Consider the following 20932-nt stretch of genomic DNA (forward strand, 5'->3'; position numbering starts at 1 on the left):
TAATTTGCCTGTTAACTCCTACATGACCGCGCAACAGTAGCTCGGCTTTATCACAGAAAATATCATTTAAATCGCTTTAAAAAATCACATTTGAAACAGTTGCCTACATCAAATCAATATTTCACATTTAATAAGACATTTTCAGTACAAAATATACTTTATTCATTATTCGTAATTCTTATTTATAGCCTAAACGTATTTGTATGTACTATACTATCGTTTTTACATTGTACGATTGATTTTTTTTTTTATTTAGACCAAAAAGGAAAACATGTGTGAAAGAGAAAAAAAAGGTAATTTTGATTTACTCATTTAACTTGTCCCTTTTATTTTTTAATTTTCATTGTGTATAGCATTTTTGTTTTTGCTTATTTCATGCAAAATTGGCAGCATCAGTTAAATAGACCACTTCTTATTAGTTAACTAAAGTATTAATCTAATTAGAACATTTCACTTAAACTTATTTAGCCTTATTGATATAAGCCCTTGTTGATTTCACTTAAGATCTGAGTTCTTATTTGTTTAAAGTCTAAAAAGGATCCCCAAGCAAGTATTTTACAAGTTTTATTTTAATACAAACCCATACTCAGACAAAGAAAGTAGAATAGAAAGCAACAAATACCACACACTATCAGATGAAGCAGATTTGCCCACAATGCATACAAGGAGCCTTTGAGCAGATTTTTCATCCATATAAAACATTCAGACATAATTTATAGCGTTGCAGACACAACAAATGAATATGGTGGGAATCACTGAAGTTCATATTGGGGATAAATAGCTATAATATTCCACACAGATTTGTTCTTCAATTACAAAAAAAACATGTTTAAACCTTGTTTTTTCCACAGGATCTCAAACAGTAAGTGAAACAGTCGCCACTGACTGCATAGCACATCAATAAACAGTCATATCTTTTAAAATTGATGTGCAGTAGAGTTTACACTTCACTTTTTCATTTGTTATTGTATTCAAGGCTGCACTTTTAGGAGAAATCGTTAAAACATAGAAAAAACATCTCCAGTTGGTGCATCAATAATTCTTTGCAAATTTACTTAAAACAAACACCAAACCTTTAAATTTATTGATAAGGAGATTGCAACTGATCCCAAAACTATTGATATATTAAGTAAGAAGCACTAAAGCATATGCCCATCTCTACTGCAATAGTTTTTTGTTTAGTCTGTGTGACTGGTAGGAAAAGGGTTGCTCTGCCACCTAGTGGAGGATGTTGATAACAGCGAGCAGACCCGGTAGGCAGAAAATCAAGTTAAAATGAGGTTAAAACAAAAATCTCAAAATGTGCCACAAGAGACCCAGATGAGGAAATCTGGAAGCAAACAAAAGATGTGTATATTGTTAAGTATTACCCATAAGCACCCACTATCCGTTCAGATATGACAAACATAAATGCTGCTCTGCTGCAAGGTATTTCCTGTTTAAAAAAACAAAAAAGTAAAAAACCCATCTTCCAGTCATGGGGGGTTGGCTCTGCATTTGTCTTCTTTATTTTCACACGATTCCGCCGGTACATCAAGTCACCATCTTGCATTTCTTTAGTCGAGTAAAAACCATCAAAATCGTCTCCATTGCCACCTCTCTATTGCTTTAATCACATACATCTACATACAGCATTGAATGTATACAAACAAACCTTAAGCAGGCTTTTTTCTTTTTTTGGTGCAGCAACATGAGGCAGCCTTGTTTCTGTCCATGTCCGATAATGCTGTGAATACACAGCAAGAGAAAGTGCACTGAAACTCCTCTCTTGGTTAGATATTGTCTGATACATGAAAAAAAAAAAAAAGAAGACTCGATGAATTAATGGAAAACAAACCACCTATAGCTCCAGTGAAAGCGTCACTACTGCCAACGTTGAGCACCTGTGATGGTGAGAAAAGGTTTACCGGAGTGCCTTCTTCCCATGTCAGCACGTTTACACCATTGGTGGCCATGAAGGTTGTGGGATCGATGGGGAAACAGCCATTTAACCGCTTCACTTTGTGTAGAAGTATAAAACATTTGGAAAGCAAATGTTTGCAGCCTCTATTCTAACTACGCAGTAGCAGAAAGCAGCAACGGTCTCCTGTTGGACTACACGTAGACACACATACACAAGCACACAATTTCCTTTAGTGTGTAAAAATAGAAGATTGCGCACAGCTTTTTATATAGAGAACTAAGATTTAAAGTGGACGTATTTCAAACCTGCCTTCTCCATTAAGTACCTGTCTAAATCCAACAGAGATTTACACATCTTTTACACCTCTATACAGTTTCTATAAAACAAGCATGGCTTAAATTAACTGCTAATCAACAAGCATCATTGCCTTCTTGATTCTCAAAAAACAAAATCCATTTACTTAAAAAATTGACAAAAAAAATCGAAAAGAAAGAAAATGAATGAAATGAAAGGGGAGAAAGAGCTTCACGTCATTTGTCTGTTCCGAGGAACTTAAACTCAGAAACACTGCAATGGGAAGGTGTTCCTCTGGGAACATTCTGTGTAATAAGGTTCAGATTCATTTACCATCAGGTGTGTCTAAAGGATGAGTGGCTGCTGCAAAGTGGCAACAAAAAAGCCACAATGAAGGAAAGTTACATTCTACAGCCCCACTTAAAAACAAAAATCTGAAATTGAATGACTCCTCTCTTGTCTTAGTGCACAGTAGAAAGAACCCCTGAGTTGTAGGACAGGGTGGATGCTTCATTCACACAAAGCACCTTTTTGGGGGAGATAACAGGGGAGCTACATAACAATAGATCTTTGAGGCTCTGTAGGCAATTGATTGCAGGGTTGTGGGGAGCTTGAGTTGCGAAAAAGATGGTCTGGGGATGAAAATATAGTGGATAAGGCGCTGGTATACAAGGTCATGGTCATTCTTGGTCTCCTTGACTCTACTGAAACTTCTTCAAAACAATCAGATTTCTCAGCAGCCAACACAGTCAGTGACGTCGTCACCACGTTGTCTTTGAAATTGCACATCAGACTGATTTTATGCGGTTTGCCTCATCTTCTTCCTCCCGATTATATCTTGTAGGAAACTTCTGTACTTTATCCTACAGCTCATACAGTTTTCTATAGCCTGCAGTACTTTACTGAAGGTTTTTGAAATATTTAATCAATAGGGATTTTATCTTCTATTTCCATTGGGTTCTCCTCAGTGGAATCCTCAGTCTTTCCCAGCTCCTGCAGCTGATGCCTCCTCTGCACCTCAGCCTTCAGGTTTTCCAGATCCTTTTGGCTAAAGAAAAAATCAATATGAAAAAAACAGAAAAGAAAAAAAAGAGGTTAAGGTCCTTTGAAGACACCTCGAAGTCACGTGTCAGATCTTTTCAGCGATAGTGACGGTCTTAAAAATAACATCCCCATCACTTTAACATAAAGTATTTACTTTTTTTTTGCAATGGTTATCTCAACCCCGATTTCCATACACAAGTATATTTCACCGCATGCTTCTTTACTACATGCGTGCTCAAGATAAACCAGAGTGAAGGAAGCATCAACTCCACACATCTCCAACAACAACTAATAAATTGTTAACACACAAACTCTTAGCATTTGCATTTATCTGACATGACATCCTTTTCTAGAACAGTTGCAGTTTTCACCGCCTAAAACAAATTAATTTTGATGCACAACAGTTAGATTTAATTAAAGAATACAAACAATTTGATTATATATTAAACACATTTTCATCCACTTCAATGTTTTTGTTTGAAAAATAGTTTCTACATAACTAGAGACTTAAAGGGTCTAAATAATGCTAAATCAACTTTTTTGAGCTCCAAGTGTATAATAATGTTCAATCCTCACTGTAAAGAACCCCAAAGCTGTATTTTGATCCATTCACGCATCTCTTGAGCTTTCCTCTAAAAACCTGCTTTATGGGCACCAGCCCCTCCCAATCCACAAAACTTTGTGTGTTCTCACATTATGACATAGATACGTGAGGACCCGCCCCTTCCAGGAAGAGTCTGCACTGACAGCTCCGCCCCCAGGCTAACACACAAACCCACCCTCTTCCGTGGAGCTAGCGGTGATCGACAGAAAGTTTGGAGTGCAAAAGTTTGGATGTATGTTTTTGTGGGCGAGACGCAAACACGCTGGAAAGGCCGGCTCCAGGATGACATCATGAAATGGGCGGCAACCACAAGGAGAGAAAGCCGGCACCTCAGAGATCAAGACATCTTACTTCCATTTTGGGAAAAAAACTAATATTTAATAAAAAAAACTTGTTCTTTAGTGTGCCAAAGGTAATATATTATCATATACATTGATTAAGTCTACTATAAAAGGCTTAAGAATAGCGTTATATAGACCCTTTAAGGCAATTTACTTGCACATCCATAAAGCTTCTTTGTATCTCATCTACCCCTGTAGTTGATAAAAACAGATGGTTTTAACTTCTGAAAGTCATGTGGCAATATGATGACTTCCCACAGTCCAACTAATTTTTTCGTCTTTATTTCAGTATGAACATTTGTTAGAAATAGGTTTAAAAAGCAAACAAAACATATAAAAATACCCAAGACTAGCATACATTTTGTGATTTATAGTTTAATGTTTAAAGAAGTGAGGATGGTCAGAGTGAACTGTAAATTTAAAAAAATGAAAATCAAAATGCACAAACAGAGCTACTGCTCCCGACTCTACCTCAGTGGTATAAAGATGATGCCGTTGATGATGTTGAGCTGCTCCAGGACGCTGGCCATGCTGGGGGCAGTGAACTGAAAAACAAAGCAACGGTAATGGATTCCTGCGGGCTATTTTAATACTGAATACTGAATGAGTCTGGGCAGTCACCTTGAGGGGCATTATGCTGGCGTTGGACCCATTCTTGTAGATTTCATTCATGGTTCTCTGAAGGGCTACAGCCTGCTGGGTGAGATACTTCAGATAATCTGAGCTCTCCTTGGTTTTCTCATGAGCCTCCCCCATCTGAGGGAAGGAGAAGGGGAACAACTCATAAATGAACATGGCAAACCTTCCACAGGGAAATGTGCGTCCTCTCACATGCATACCTGGTTCTTGTAAATAGTGTAACCCTCCTTCTCATGCTGAAGAGCAGAGCGAAACTCGGCCTTGCTCTCGTAGACCCTCGCAACTAAATGATGGCTGAACGAAATAAACCAATGTCAGACATCAAGAGAGCCTCCATTTTGAACATTAACATGATGCTCGTCCGCCCACCTGAGAGCCACTTTAAGGGACCGGACTCCATGATACTTGGAGTTGATGGTCAAGGCGTTCTCGAGGAATCTCAAAGATAAATCGTACTCCATCACTCCGTGCAGCACCAGCCCAATATTACTCTGTAAAACACCAAAACGGATAAATCAACAGTCTAAAACCCGTTTTCTATATAAAATGTGCTATGCAACTTTAAAAACCCTGACGTTTACTCACATCTATTAGTGCCATCTCTGGGTGATCCTCGCCACAGACCAGGAGCATGAGGTAACGAGCGCGGTAAAGCAGCTTCAGGGCGGTGGAGAGCTGGCCGTTAGCAAAGCAGTACAGAGCCAGGTGCATCTGAGAAGTCGAGGGCACAAGCAGTTAAGGATTCTGAACATTGAGCACACTTCAGAAAGTTTTGGATCTGGAAACTCACATATTCTTGAATTGTGTTGGGGTGCTCGATGCCGAGAACTCGCTCACTCATCAGAACTGCCTTTTGCTGATTACTGAGAGCCTGCACAGAAAACACGCATGTCGGTTCTGGCTTTGAAAGGAAAAATAAAGTCGTGGTTGGTTCGTGCTTACCTCAGGGTGGTCCCCCATAATGTAATTAAGGCGAGCCAGCAGGCGCAGACAGGCACAAATCTCCACGTGCATGGCTCCATACACATTATTGAAGAGATTAAGGGCTTCGTTGATAAGTTCACAGCCCTCTTTCAGAAAACCTTAAAACAGAATATCAGACTGTAAATACACGGTTTTCAGAAAATAGTCATGGTTCCTAAAGCAGCTTCATGCATGACAGCATCTGGACAGTGATCCTGTTGGAGCCCCACCCACCTTGCTGCACTTTGGCCTGTCCACTCTGGAAGAAGTGGAAGGCATCAGAGGCTTTGGGGTTGACGTGTTTCACAACAGGAAAAATATTCAGGATGTCCTCCTCGGTGAAGGTGGGCTTGTGGCGACTGTCAAAGTTGTACTCTTTTAACAGAATCTGCCATCAAAAGACACTTGATCAGAAACAGAAATAAAGAAAAAAACCTAACACTTGGTTCCTAAACTGTCCTACCTGGATGCCAGTTTTGATTGAAATCTCTCTGAGCAGAGTGGTTTTCTGAAGGCCATATTTCTCCACAACCTGGTCGACACTTTCACTTAGGAAATATCAGACATAATGTTTGTTAATGTTTGGAAGTGCGGGAGGAAAATTCTTATTGCCTGTAGTGGAATGGATTCTTACCAGTGTATGCTAAAGTAGAAGTAGCTCTGGGCCTCAGAAGCAATGTTCTTCCACAACTCGCTGGGGGTCAGGCTGGCCCACGCCGTGTTGTCTCCTCCCCCTGGGACCCTGTTGCGGCGCTTGCGGTTTTTGCGCCGTGACACAAGCTCGTCGGGAGGTAGATGTGCGACTGCGTCAGTGAAGGAGCTCAGAAAGCAGTTCAGGAAATGACTTACAGCTGCAGACAGAGCCGAAAGCTCCACTCCCTACAGAAGGACCAAACAAAGACAGCACTCAGGATAAAGATGGGGTCGTCTTTTAAGGCAGCAACATTACCTGCAGGCTTTTGTTTTTTCTACAAACCTGAAGGTATGTTTTGAAGATGTGTTTTGCACATCTGGTGATCAGCTCCATGATCCCTATTCTCTGCAATAAAGAAGGAAACAAATCAGGATGATTATTTTTGGGACTAAAAGGAGCATAGTCCTTCAGATGGGCGATAACCAGACTCACATAAAAGTGCTCTAGCTGAGTTTTAGCTGGAGTCTTGTCGACAAACTCCAGAACTGTCCCCAAATACCGAACATTAATCCCTCTCTGGTGCAAAGCCTCCGTTAGTGTGGCTCCGTCCATGGGCAGGGCGCTGTGGTCCAAATAGTCTTTAATCTGGTTAAAAACCACACGTTCACTCGTTCAATGCACACCTCCCTAAATGCATGTTTATTTACAAGATTACTCTTGTTTTACTGACCAGTGAAGGGATCTGACAGGAAACCAGGAAAGCAGCAGCATCTTTGAGAAGCTGCTTCTGCTTCTGGATGTCCTCTGCAATGTCTTCTGGGAAGCGCACTCCTGTAGAACGTACAGATATTTAACAAAATAAGGGATTTTTCTGCAACTCAATACAAACAAAGTATTTGTTAAGTAATGTTTAAAGACATTAGTAGAACACCACAAGTTGGAAGAAGATTTTTTTCTTGATCGCAAAGGTGGATTTGACAAACAGAAAGATGAATCCAAGGTGAAAAGATGGGGTTAATTACCGTAGATTATAAAGAAACCAATGGAGTGACCCATAATGAATTCTGTTTTTCTAATTTACAGGAAAATGTCTTATAGCTACAAGTATAACCTTGACACGTTTTTTAAAATAATTGTCAACCCCAACTATAAACGAGAAGGTTCCTCTTGGTTTTCAGGCTCACCTGGAGAGAAGATGTCTGGGTTGAAACGGATATCGAAGGACGTGTTGCTGATGGAGCCAACAGCTCTGCAGGCGTTGAGGACGACTTCCCGGCTTTTGGGATCTGCTCGTCATTGAGAACATAAATGTACATGTTATTCTTACAAAAAGATGTAAACAAATCTGAGATGGTCAGCTGCATTCACCATCTGTCACATGCTCCTAAAAGTTGACAATTTTAAAATCATACTATTCTTCAGAAAGCAGGTGAGGTCAGATGAGGAAAAACTCAACAACAAACTAAATTTATTGTTGTTAGTAATCCAGAGGCAGCCAAAAACACCCTGTTAACAGCAAACCACAAAGATTACCAGAGGAGAAAGCCACCACCTTTTGATTTTTAGGAGACACTTGACTATGCAATTCGTTTGTCAATCAGGGTTAATTGAAATTTTATCGTTTTGGAACTCAAACACCTTTGGATTAATAAAAACATCCACAAACTATCAGTTCATTGGTTTGAATCCTAAAGGGACCACATGCTGGTAACGGAGCCAACCGTCTACCCCAATGCAGGCTCAGACGAGAGCAGTGACAGCTAATCAGGTGGAAAAAAGGATGAAATACTTTAATAATCAAGAATTTGTTCTTTCGGTTTAATCGTGGTTTAACTGAATCCACCAGAATAGCTCTCCTTGCATTTCTGCAGCCTAGCGTTTTGGGGTACTTTCAGACGTACCGATACCTGCTCCATCTTCGGCAACTAAGGTCTCCGCCAGTTCTTTGGCTTGAGCTAATCCTGGAATAGTTTCCTCAAGATCCTTACCCTCCAGTGGGCTTTTGCATTCCCCATTCTGGGTGGCTGCAGATTCTAGAGACCCAATTATTGTGGACTTCAAGGAGCTTTCCTCCTTTTCAGTTCCTGTTTGTGAGGCAGCAGGGGCACTGCTGTCCGTCTGACTTGTGCTGTTTGTGGAGGCTTCTGTTGCATTTAAAGGCTCTGCAGCAGCAGCAGCAGTCTGTGTCTGGTTTGTGTCTGCACTGGTCACTGTGGGGGTGTCAGAGGTTTCAGTGATGGCGGGAGCATCTGTCTTGTTAGAGTCTCTGTTTGCTTTTTGCTGCATGAGCTGCAACGCTGCCATCTTCATGAAAAGCAGATACCTAAAAAATAAAAAAAATAAAAAAGGTCGTAAAACTGTCCATCAACACATCTGTCACCTCTGCACTGACAAAAGAGGGAAAGCGCAGCACCTACCTGTGCTCAACAAAGGCCTCGATGAGTTCTTGGCGAAGACAAGCCAAGCGATGACGATGCTGACGAGGGAAACCGAGCCGCTTGCTCTCCGCAGAGAGCTCCTCTCCGTCAACTGGGAGGAAGTTGAGGTCGGGGGGGAAAGTACGAAGAAGGTCCAGGATGTAATGTCTGCCATCATTCCCAATGATTCCCTTGCATTCGACGGAGGAACACAGCTCCACCTTCTCGTCCTTCTCATTCAGAACACTGTGTCGCTGGATCTAACATTCAGAGAAAGAAACCCCGTTTGATAAGACCAAACTGCTGATAGACTTGCAAATAAACTCGGTTTGAAAATGAAGGTGGGAGATTTAGAGTCATATGGAGATCAAATTCCTTGTGAAAAGAAACACTCAGAAACTTTTAGGGAAAACAAAAAACAATTTGAGCTACAATTACCCAAATAAAAAGATGCTGCTGTCATTCATATGCACAGGCAGCAAATCTGTATTTCGGAAGCTACACAGCAAATATTCAGTCTCCAAATGCTTTAAAAAGAACAGTTCTGGTAGATTTTCATTGCACAACAGCTTATAGGAGGAACAGAACAACTGAAGCAGCTATAATCACTGATCTCAGTAACGTCTTCTTAAACCACCGTTAGAAGACGGGAGCACATGTCAGAAAGCTTTGGGTCACCTCTGTGATAAATTAAGACTTGGCTTCAACACCACCCAGGATGTATACTGAAACCTTGGCTCCCCTTAACCATCAAAGCTCATCACAGACTTCAGCCCACCCCAGAGGGAATTTGAGGAAAAGAGAAACTGATGTTCACTTGGAAGTTTCAGGACTACAAACTCTTCAAGAGTCAGAAGGAAATGTTTATTCCCAGAGCTCTGAAGAACAAATCAGATTGTCAACAGGGCCTCATGTCAGAGCAGTTTGCTCAATGACTGTTTAAGTGTGGCGATCCCCGTGATTTATAAGAAGATGATGTAAGATCAAGTTTTTCAGGTCTGTGATCCATAAACATCAAACAGGCAGTTTGGAAACTGAAGATTTCATGATGACCTGTCAGTTAATATACCATCCAAGCTTTACATCAATGTCGAGCAAATCGACGAGCTTTGAATAAAGCTACTTCACCCGAAAGAAAAAATTAAAATGTTACCACAAAATAAAAAAAGTTCTTAGAGATATTTGGTTGTGTGTTAGATACAATCACAACAAAGGCGTTCTTCATAATAACATAAATATTCAACGTCCCTCCATGTGTTTTTGTTTGAGCAGCAGCAGAACACAAGCTGACTTCAGAAAAATGTCATATTAATCAAATGTGATAAACACTGGTGATCCCCACCTTCAGCGGCCGGCTGGTCTTTTCAAGCAGCTCCAAGTATTTGCTGTGAGACACAACAGTCTTTCCAAAGTCAATGGAGCCGTAGATGACGCTCTGCTCCTGCTCACGCTCCAGGATGCCGGGAATGATGGACTGGGCCGTGACCCGGTAGCCTCTGTAGTCCACCACTACTGTCCCTAAAGTGTAGAGGCCCTCCACGTCCACCGCCCCATAAGCTCGCACTCCGTTCAAGTCATTGGTGGGAGCGGCGTGGGCAGCTGCGTCACCCCCCAGCTCTCGATAGTGGTCCCGCACATCAAAGCCCAGACTGAAGAAGATGTTGTTCCAGATGAACATCTGCATGCGAGTCTCCTCCCCGGGGTTGATTGCCATTACGTTACCATCAATTACAGCCATGGCACCCCGTGTGGCAGCAGCTGCAAAGTCACTGTGAACCTGCAGAGGTCCAAAGTTTACAACTTAAAGATTAAGAACTTGAGTCAGGATATCCTTTGAACCTGATGGTTTTGTAATCCAACAAAGGTTAACCTGCAAATCACTGACAATGCACTGTGGCGTGCATCAAAGCATCAAAGATGGAAACCGTACCTTGAATATGGCCCTTTCCCTCAGCAGGCGCTCAGGCAGGTTCTTCCTGGTCAGCTCTCTGGTGGTCTGCAGCTCTTCATTCCAGTCTCTGGTCTACAGGTGAGTGGAACATAAACAAAGGTGAATCTACTGGACAGTCCTAACTGCAACCCGTACTGTTAGGTAGGCTGCTCCCACCTGTCCAGGTATGTGCTCTTCATAACCAAGGCGGGAGGTGTAGGCATCCTCAGCCCGAACGCAGTCCATCGCATGATCCACCTGTGGAGCAGTCCAGCTGTACACCTGGAAAGGTGTGGCTATCCTCTCAAAGGGATGTCTCTGGACTCTGAAGCAGAAATAGGCAAACAGAAAGAAGCCATTGATTTTCTCCTCTTCTGGCAAAATGTTTTCTCATCTTCAAGCTGCTCCCATGAAGCTAAAATGATACTATTCAGAAATGGTTTTGCCAGTAAGAGTCATGTGCTTAAAGTTAATAAATGTAATGAGCAACTTCATGATAGTTTGGCTTAGAATTAGATCAAACTAAACAAAAACAAAAAACCTAACCACAGTCATGGACAGAGGCCAAATTAGGAAGAAGTTAGAAGACAACTAAACATCTCTGCAGCTTAAATAGCAAAGTGAGTATGACGTTGAATTGGACCTTTTCTTTTGCAGGGCAGTGAAGTTCTTCTTGAAAGCAGGGCTGATCTGGCTCAGTAGTTCCACCAGAGAATGGCTCAGAAAACTGGGGTTGGCCGGTTTGGGGTTAAAGGTGTAGGTGGTTGATCTGAAAGACATCATTGCTCACATTAAACATAGCAAAAATAATAATAAAAAAATACACCAAGTTTAAACAATGAAAGGATTTGTTAAAATCCACAGCTACTAAAAATCCCAAAAAGCAGTTGCTAGGCAGGAAATTCAGTAGTTAAAGTGATCTCTTCTTACACTACAAGTTTTTAGCTCTTAAGTTTTTAACCTCTTTCTGGGAGGATCATGTGACCGTACTCATCACTGCTGACAAATACCTTCATTGTGAAAGCTAAAGAGCACAGCAATGGTTTGCATGGTCACAGCTGCAGAAACTTCTCAGACGTGTGAAAAACTATGAGCTTTTTGGAATGACCACTCACTGGTTGAGGTAGAAGCCGCGTGTAGAGGCAGTGACGCTGACGTGGCGCTCCTCCACGGTCACAATGTACAGGTACATGAGATCACCATGCATCTTCCTGTTTCCAGGTGGGGGGTTCCAGCCGCTCATAGTCAGGACCTTCAGGCATTGCAGTGGCTGCAGGGAGACGTCCAATGGTTTAACTTAACACACACAGCCCACAAAACGATTCCTCCTTTTGGATTGAAACCACATTGACAGTGTGCTTCAGACCTTCCAGTCCTTGTTCAGTGGCTGTAGAGGCAACAGGGGGCGCTCTTTGCTTCCGGGCAAAATATGCTCCGGTGGGGTGCAGTCAATCTGCTCCAGCTCGTTCCCCTTCTTCTTCCGCTTTCCACTTTCTGCAAAAACAGAGCAAAGAGCAAGAAGAGTCTGGTTACTCACTACTGCATCTATAGTCACCTTCACATGAAACAGCAGCAGGAACCCTTTCACTGATCAGTGGTTACTTCAGCCATGCCCCACTATCAACTAGTGGACACACTATCAATCTTATGTACATCACCCAGGTTTACAAAAATGCATCTTCTCTGTACCAAGATCACAAAGAGAAACGGTTCTTTAAGTTAAATTTAGTTCAGCTCCTGTGTCAATTTCTTCTTTTCACAGCTGTAAAAGCAAAGAAAAGTCTGGGAAATCTCGCTGAGCACTGTTTGGAAGAAAGCAACAGCCAGCAATTCAATCACAGGGAAGTCTAGAATCACCAAGATCTCATGAACTGTGTTCATCTACAACTTCACCCCAGTACAGAGCAGGGTGCATGGAGATTAACTCTAGAGAACAACAAACTCCAAGTTCTTATGCGATACCAATAACCGGTAAAATAAGAGCTTAAGAGAGTATGACAATTTCTTGTTTTAAAGTATACAAAGCAAAGGGAAGAATTCTTAAATAAATGAATAAATCCAAAAGGAGCATTTCTAACCGACCAAAAAACTTAAAAAACCTGTTTTATTGGCACAATGTTTTTTTTTTTTTAACTAATGGTTAAAGAAAAGGGTGTTTTTTTCAGTCCCAACGCAGAGAAGAGACCATAGTAATCACAAGTATAAATATATGATTTGCTGCAACTCTGTAGCTTGTTTTTTTTTTTTTTTTAATCCTTTTTGGGCTCCTACCTCCAAGGTCTCCATCAGTGAAGACGCTGAGAAAAGACAACGAGTTGCAGTCCACCCCATTGTAGGCATCCGAGGGGTCCAAGCTTTTCAGCAGGTCTCTGATGTGGCGCACGTGGATCCGAGCTTCACGCACCGTGTAAGGCTCTGATGAACAAGCAGTATTAAAGCAGAGTTATTGTGATTCCAAGGCAAATAACCAGCTGTCCAAGTAAAAAGAGAAAAAAAAGGTTTATAATGAAAAAAAAAACATTTTTACTTGAGATATCTTGCGTTAAAATCTCAAAACCACAGTCTAAAAAATTCCTTTACAGTTTTAGGCATAAATCTTTCTTGTAACTTCTTCATTCAAGGGCTGTCAACCCCAGTGCTACATCTGCAAGGGCAAAGCAATGACTGCTTTCCAAAATTGCCATTAGGCCAGAAATTTTGTCTTGTAGAGAGCTTCCTCTGAGTTATGTCTGAGACACAGGATCTGCCTAATAGTTCACCTGATATTAGACACTTTCATGGACGACGTGGCTTCACTTAACACAGATACACACAGATTTAAAGGACACACTCCTCATAAGATCCTTTGTCCTGTTGTGCAAAATGCACTCAATCCTGGACATGCACTAAATGGATGGATTGTCTGAAAGTGTTGATCCCCAATTCTGCTTTTTTTTTATTTTCAATTGCAGGACTCAGTTTCATCTTCACGCTGCTTTTCTCCACCTATTAGAACACACTTGCACACACACATCCACACAGGGGAGGAAATGCATGCAATGCCTGGCAGCACAGCAGACAAACATTTGAACTTTAATACCGATGTATGAATTGAATTTTAAAACAAAGTAAAAGTGATGTTGTATGGTTTTGAAGTTTACCTTCAACCACTTTGAGCAGGGAGCCCTCCTGCAGGCCTTCAATGGACTTCAGCTCAGCAAAGTTATCCAGGACATTTCCGTCCAGCTGCAGGGAGAAGCAGGTCCGGTGGCACGTGTCCTCCCGGTCCATCAAAACCTGATGGATTTCCTGCACCATTTCTTGGGGAGACACCTGATAAATCAAACAGATCAGGATGAGCAGGTCAGGTGATTTACTGATGCTCATTTTGTATATGGAAAATTATAATTACCGTATTTTTTGGACTATAAGTCGCCCCATTTTCATAGTTTGGCAAAGGGTGCGACTTATACTCCGCAGCGAATTGTATTAAAAATAAATTGAAATAAATACATTATTAACCCTCCTGTTATGTTCATTTGTGAGGAACAGAGATGATGTTCCTGGCTAAATTTGATGTATGAGGTATGTTAAGTGACTCAGAGAATCAGCAAACTGTTTTTTACAGTAAGATCTTGAAGGCTAAAAATATAATATTCTATTTTCCAATGATTTCATAGATTCAGAAATGCAATAAAAATGACAACTGTTTCTACAAATACAGGATGAAAACAGAGTATTAGTTGGACAATGATGCTTCATGAAAAGAATAAATAAATAGGTTTGAGAAAGAATTACTGTGAAATTATGAGATAAACAGTCTGCTATGATTGTGTCATATGAGTTTGTGCAAGTTATTAGTTCTTGGTCTCAGATTCTGTCAAATAAATTTCCTGTCAAAATGCGACTTATAGTCCAGTGCGACTTATCTGTGGTTTTTTCTACTTTATAATGCATTTTTGGGCTGGTGCGACTTATAGTCCGGAAAATACGGTATTGTATTTGGCATGAGTGAGCTAGCTCTGTCCTCACCTGCAGGTCGAATGGCTCCGTTCCAGGTGCTTGGATCTTGACTGTGAAGCCGGTGTCCTGGATCACTATAACTTCCTGTTCGTTGGACTCCTCGCCAGCGTCTGCCTCGTCGTTTGCATCCTGCTTATGTTCCGTCTCCTCTGCATGGTCATGAGCGCCATCACCGTTCACCATGGCTGTTTTTGCACTGTGCTCTGTGAATTAGAAAACGGGTTAAGAACAATGAGGGGAAGCTTACAGATTTGAAACTATGCCAACATTTTTCTGGCCATGATGGATTTCTTATGACTTTGCATATATCTGCCGAATAAAGCACTTCTTTCAGCTCCAGAGGTATTTACCGCCAACCGTTTGACCCATAAATGCTTCACTGCGTTCACTAACATGTTGCAAGTGGCCTAAACCTGCCTTTTGGCTGTAGTACTGTGGCTTAAAGCTAAAGAAACTTCACAACTCACACCTTTCACATCTGGTGTTTACTTTTGTGATTATTGTGACCCTTAGTTATAACACTGCAGAGTAAATCATCTTCATGCCAATAAAACAAGATGAAAAAACTGTTGGCTCTGAATGAAGTGGCCCATTTATTTCAAATTCTAATATTTCTATAACATACTGATAGCTACTTCAGCCACATACTTTTGGAGCAAAAGCCTGTCTACAATGTAAAAGCAGCTAAATAAAAATCAATTGGACTACGGTACATGAAAAACTCAGCACAGACCAACACTGTGAAAGTGGAGAGAAATTACCCAGAAGGCCTTGGAATCGTGGGTTAGTATTCACAGGAGGGAATTGTTTGTTACAAATCCAAACCTGAAAGTCAGCTGAGGGCCATTTAGCAGCTGCTCTGGTTGTTTTATAAAGCTCAAGTCACTGCCAAATACCTCCTCTGGTTACACAGACGGGTTATAATTTTCTTGTGAGTTTCAGTGAGAGGACCATGATGGGGACGAGGCGTGTAAATCTATAGGGAGAAAAGCACAGCCTGTGTTCTCTGCACGGAGACACAACCGCTGCCATGCACGGAGACACAACCGCTGCCAGATCATGCGTCCTTGCTCATTGCTGGGTGTAGCACAGCATCAGGGTTGCTGAAAACGGGGGGGCGGGGGCTCCGTGGCTGGACGGCGGGCCCCGGGTGGGAACAAACACACTGAAGAGGTGGAGCAGGCCACGCTCTGAATAACAAACACAAGAGCTTCAGAGAGTTCACACAAGTTAATGACGCTAGAAAGAAGAGAGGGACTGGTGTCCAGTTCTCCAGTGTGGTGGTATTTGATTTCAGCATGAATGTTTCATCTCTTATTTTGTGCCTCAATGTTCGGTGTCTGAAACGGGATTTCGTGGATTAACAAGCAGAAGATGCAGGATTTTTGGTTCACTGCAGAGCAGACTCAAGAAGACCATCTTTAATGAGATTCTGATAAATATTCCATGCAGGCAGACAGGCATCATTTAGGAAGAATAATACTTTAGAACAAGAATGCTAAAGTATGAAGGTTTTGCCACCAAAATTATCTTAAATGTTTTCTTTGAAAAATGCAATTGTGCCTCTGACTTTCAATTATTTTTTAACTTAATTTGCATTAAATATAGATTTAAAAAGAACACACAAACATCACAAATACCTACAATCGCCATGCCATTTTGGTATATTGTAAATTTCAAATTATGTGTATGCAACAAGATAAAAGCAGCGTTTTCATGTCCGAAGGGCTGATTGCTTCATACTGAAACACGAATGCCTGTGTTCACTTTGAACACTCTACGAAAAAAATGAAAAAGGAGCTTCCTATAATTTAAAAACAGGAAAAACTTCATGTCTGACACCATTAGAAAGAACTATTCTTGTGCCGCCATGTGAGTTTTAAACAGTCCACTATAAATTATTTTCCTGTTAGCAAGGGAATGCGTTACCGTTTTGACTCAACAATATTTACAGACGATATTTACAGACCCACTCTGATTATCTTTTGGTCTGTTGTAAAAGCATACCCAGTGGTCTTTTAGTTATGATTGTCATTTAATCCAAAATTAAAAAAAAAAAAACCCGTTGTTTCCTAGTTTCAGCAGAGCAGCCTTAGTTTATTAGAAATTCACACCTGAGTTGTGGGTGGGACTGTTGGCGCAGAATAAGCACGCTCCCCTTCCCGTCACCCAAAACTAAAAGCTATCCATTTACCCGCTAGCTTACAACCCCATAACCCCTGACCTAACATTAAAGGTGCACCAAAAATGGCTACCACTATCAGCGCTCAGACGGGGAAAACAAAGACCTTAATGGATTTATTTTTCTGCAAGTCAATGCACAAGAATGGAATGGGGCAGGGTGTTTGTGAACTGCCCATTGTCTTTTCTACGTAACAAATACAATATTTTTCAAATGACTTGAATGAAGAATTACTCAGAAATGCCATTTTAAGCTCACTTTTCTTTCTAATATGTCATCCATCATCAGACAAATGCCACAAAAACATGTTGAAAACACCCAAAAACACAATTTTCATCCAAGTGGGTCTTTAATATGTTACAGAGGATTAAAAAACTCACTTATTAAAGTTAAAATGTTATTTTTTAACAACTTGAGGCCTTTTACCCATCAGAACCCATGGTGACATCTGTGTAACAGTACATCAGAAATGTGTTCTGTGGACCACTAGGTCTGTAAAATATTTTTAGGACAGATTTGGTTAAAAGGGTTTATGGGCATGTACAATTTCAGTATGGGTCATTATCCATAAAAATAAAAAAACAAAACATAGGTTTAGTTTAAGCCAGGCCAGATTTCAAAGTAATGCACTCTCCGGCATTTGGATGCCTCTCACGAGGTCAAAGGAATGAATCAATAAAACAAATCAGACAAAAAACAACTGCAGACGATGTCTCTGTCCTCTGAAACAAGCCAGGACTCCAAAAAGAATTCAAGGAAAGAGCATGTCTGTACTCTAACACACACACACACACCTTATTTCAGTGCACAATATTGCTTTACAGCCTGCTGTCTACCCACTCAAAAGCCCTGACATAGGGACCATGGCTACTGCTATGGAAACCTTAAACAGACTGACAGCCCTGAAAACAGCACAAGGCCTTTCTCTAATCCTGCCTGCTGGACCTTCTCTGTCCACCACGGAAAACAGAGACTGAATTCTCATTTTTAATCCAAGAACCATCTTCATTTAAAAAAAAAAAAAAATTAACGGCAAAAAGAAGAACCAAAACACAAACCGCCATGGCTCATTATTGCAGCAGTTTTAAGCTACTGTGCTAATGTGTCAGTGACTATGTGATTATCAAGGCCAATGTTCACCTCACAGAAGCAATAAGCTTCTTAAAACCATTGAGAGTGACCCTGGTGTAAACACGTGTGTTCAGACTCCCACTGCGAGTTGGTCCTGTTACTATCTTAACTAACAGATGGCTCAGTCAATTTTGTCACCACCTCATGACTACAAACAGTGATGACCGGTTAAACCTTAACTAATTAATGCTTAAGGCATCTTCTCTAGGAAAAAAATAAAAAAGATTAAATAAGCCAAACGATTAATTTGACAGATTGGCCGGTGCAAGTTGAATTAAAAGCTTCCCTTAGCAAAAATCTTCCAATTAGCTTTTTTTTATACTACTATAGACTAACTATAGACAAACATGGTCTATAGCAGGGTTGGGCAAACTACAGCTCAGTATGTGACCCGTTAACCATTTAACCTGATCCGCCAGACTGGAATATATCATATTGATAATCCTTTTTATCGATTTTGTTTGCCCTGTAATTCTGATGCCTCCCCATAGATGGTACATCACAAATAAGGTTATTCTGAATTCTTGCGGTGTTGGGAAATTTGTTGTTTTTTCTAACATTCACGTGTGTTTTTCGAGTCAGAGAGACAGTCATTTTCCCAATCATTCCAACACTACATGAAACGCAGCATTTCTACAAGTTTCCCTGAGGGACTTCAACCAATTGATGCAGACAAATGAAAACAAAAGCCACAGTTATAAAAACGCCAAAAGGTTTGATTAAAAAATATATATATTAATTAATTAAAAAAAAAAAAAACCCAGTATGTATTTGTCCAGATTCCATGTTATTTATTTCTCTTATGGATGACCAAAACACGCCACATCTGCTAGTCCTGTCCTTTTGTCAAGTGTTTAAACTCTGTCAAAAAGTTTGATCACCCCGGCCTATAGTACATGTGCTATACTTATACTCAAGTTTCCTTAATAAAATAAACTCCAATTTACAAGTATACTGATTTTTGTCTGGATTTTTATTTTACCTTTGAGATCAATAATAATGGTTTAATTACCATTCACAGCAATACAGGAAACACGTCCTCCTACACATGTTAAACTAGTATTAAAAAAATAATACTAAAACAAACTTTCCTTCAATAACCATTCTAAAATGTCTTGCGAGAGATAAATTATTTGAGACAGATTTGTTTTTTTTAAAGGAACCCTTCGTTCGTTGTTGTCTAAGCTTGAAGGAAGCCCCAAAGTTGTCCTATTAAGTTTGCAGACTCCACCATGACCCAAAAGCAAAATGCGCACAAACAGCCACCGGGCCTCCTTTCTCTTCACTTTTCTCCCCACACTCTGCCGTGACAGTGCGACCTTCGCGGCATCTTTCTCTGCGCGTCTTACTCACCAGTTTACATGAAAGCTCATGTATTTTTAGGGTAACCTTCCCTGTCACCGTGCACATGCCACCATGACTTAGTTACTACAACCAACTTCCGCTTCCCGGTCAAAGGAGGAGCAACCGAAATAGTCCTCCTCCATAGGGGGGAGAGAAAAGAAAGCAGGTGTGCGTTTTCACGAACGTGTGCACAAAATGTAGACACATCCCGGTCACGGCGCCCTATTGGGAACGTAATACCTATGTAGATAGTAATTCACAATGGTTGTCTGACAGTGAACCCTTAACAAACATAAAGAGGTATTAAAGACACCCCTGTGTGTGTGAGTGCAGTGGGAGAATCCACTGAAGGTGACCTTCAGTCGGTTCCTGACGCGCAGTTACCGAACACGTGTGTCAGGGTGAGCAGTGAGTGACTTGAACTGACATGCGCTTTGATGAACAAGTCTGCCTCAACAGAGGAAACAAAAAAACTCGTTTCTTACACAATACGCTGCAGTTTGGGAGTAAACGTGGCTTAAAAGTCTGACCGTTAGCCGGCTAGCCTCGCACCGGCTACACTGAACGAAGGAGCTAACTGCTAGCATTGCGGCTATCTTGTTTGGGTCAGCCTGGCAGAAAGTCAGTGGGATCCACACGAATCTCTACAATATAGTGGAGGTTGGAGAAGTTGCTCCAACCAGCAGACATACTAGATCGGTCATCTAAACTAACTGTCTAGTAGGTGATTTTGGAGGGAGGTGGGGGTTAACCACCACCACCACCTTGGGTTTGACTTTAAGACTTCAGATGTTACCGGTACTTGGTGCATGCATTAAATCCCACAAAGGTGCTGCCGCAGCACCGTGATCCTTATGTGTGAGCAGCGCAGTCTGCAGCAGCCTCACCGCAGGGAGCCTTCAGATGATGTGTCTCGCCGTCTTGGGCTCCATCCCCGGCTTTATCCGCAAGATCAACCGGATTACAGTCAGGCACTGACGCCGGGATGTCATCTGTCTTGCTCACCATGGTCGGCAGTCAGTGTGGCGATAGAAATTTTCCCGCAGCTCTGCTTCGGTGTGTGAGCGCGATAATGCAACAGCAAATAAGACAAAAAACAACAAATGCCAATCAGCTTCTTCGGATAACGCGAGGGGTGCAGGCTGACAAAAACAAGTGTACCGAGGAAGGACAGCGCTGTACATGGCAAGGAGCACACGTGGTTCGTGCTCCCCTCCTCTTGACCTCTTTGCCTTTGCGCCTCTCCTCCCCCTAAGCGTGAGACTACGGAGAGCCACATGTGACAAATCATGTAGTATACTTTTTCCAATCAAATGCACACAAATGGAGCCGTTTAAATCTTAATAATTCAAATTGCTGTTACTTTTATTTCAGAATTTTATTTTTTATACCAACTGCCATGTTTAAAAAAAATAAGTAAGACGGAAAAATAAAGAGTTTACTGGAAAAACCTTTGCTGAGCGGTCACTGTTATACTGGACCAATTAGATTTGAGGTTTGTATT

The 20932-nt window shown here is 41.2% G+C and overlaps 1 protein-coding gene across 4 annotated transcripts; it reads right to left on the reverse strand.

Moving 5' to 3' along the window:
- Window positions 1-551: 551 nt before the first annotated feature.
- Window positions 552-20760, reverse strand: cluh (clustered mitochondria homolog). Of its 4 annotated transcripts, XM_020708302.2 has the most exons (28): window positions 20590-20760; window positions 20316-20479; window positions 14781-14974; window positions 13910-14081; window positions 13041-13184; window positions 12136-12263; window positions 11885-12039; window positions 11413-11538; window positions 10947-11094; window positions 10770-10862; window positions 10182-10616; window positions 8840-9099; window positions 8324-8745; window positions 7607-7708; window positions 7153-7253; window positions 6915-7067; window positions 6765-6827; window positions 6423-6667; window positions 6252-6336; window positions 6023-6176; window positions 5768-5907; window positions 5616-5696; window positions 5411-5536; window positions 5195-5316; window positions 5026-5119; window positions 4808-4942; window positions 4658-4731; window positions 552-3245 (listed from the first exon to the last, which is right to left on the reverse strand). In XM_020708302.2, exons 2-28 carry the CDS (start codon window positions 20434-20436, stop codon window positions 3119-3121), a joined length of 4200 nt encoding a protein of 1399 aa, XP_020563961.1. In that variant the 5' UTR covers window positions 20437-20479; window positions 20590-20760; the 3' UTR covers window positions 552-3118. The 4 variants fall into 4 exon arrangements, with proteins under 4 accessions (XP_020563961.1, XP_011480902.1, XP_011480903.1 ...); XM_011482600.3 differs by having other exon boundaries at window positions 8330-8745; window positions 20316-20760; XM_011482601.3 differs by having other exon boundaries at window positions 8411-8745; window positions 20316-20759.
- Between the last annotated feature and the right edge of the window lie 172 nt (window positions 20761-20932).

This window comes from Oryzias latipes, chromosome 13, assembly GCF_002234675.1.
Source record: "Oryzias latipes chromosome 13, ASM223467v1".
Lineage (NCBI taxonomy): Eukaryota > Metazoa > Chordata > Actinopteri > Beloniformes > Adrianichthyidae > Oryzias > Oryzias latipes.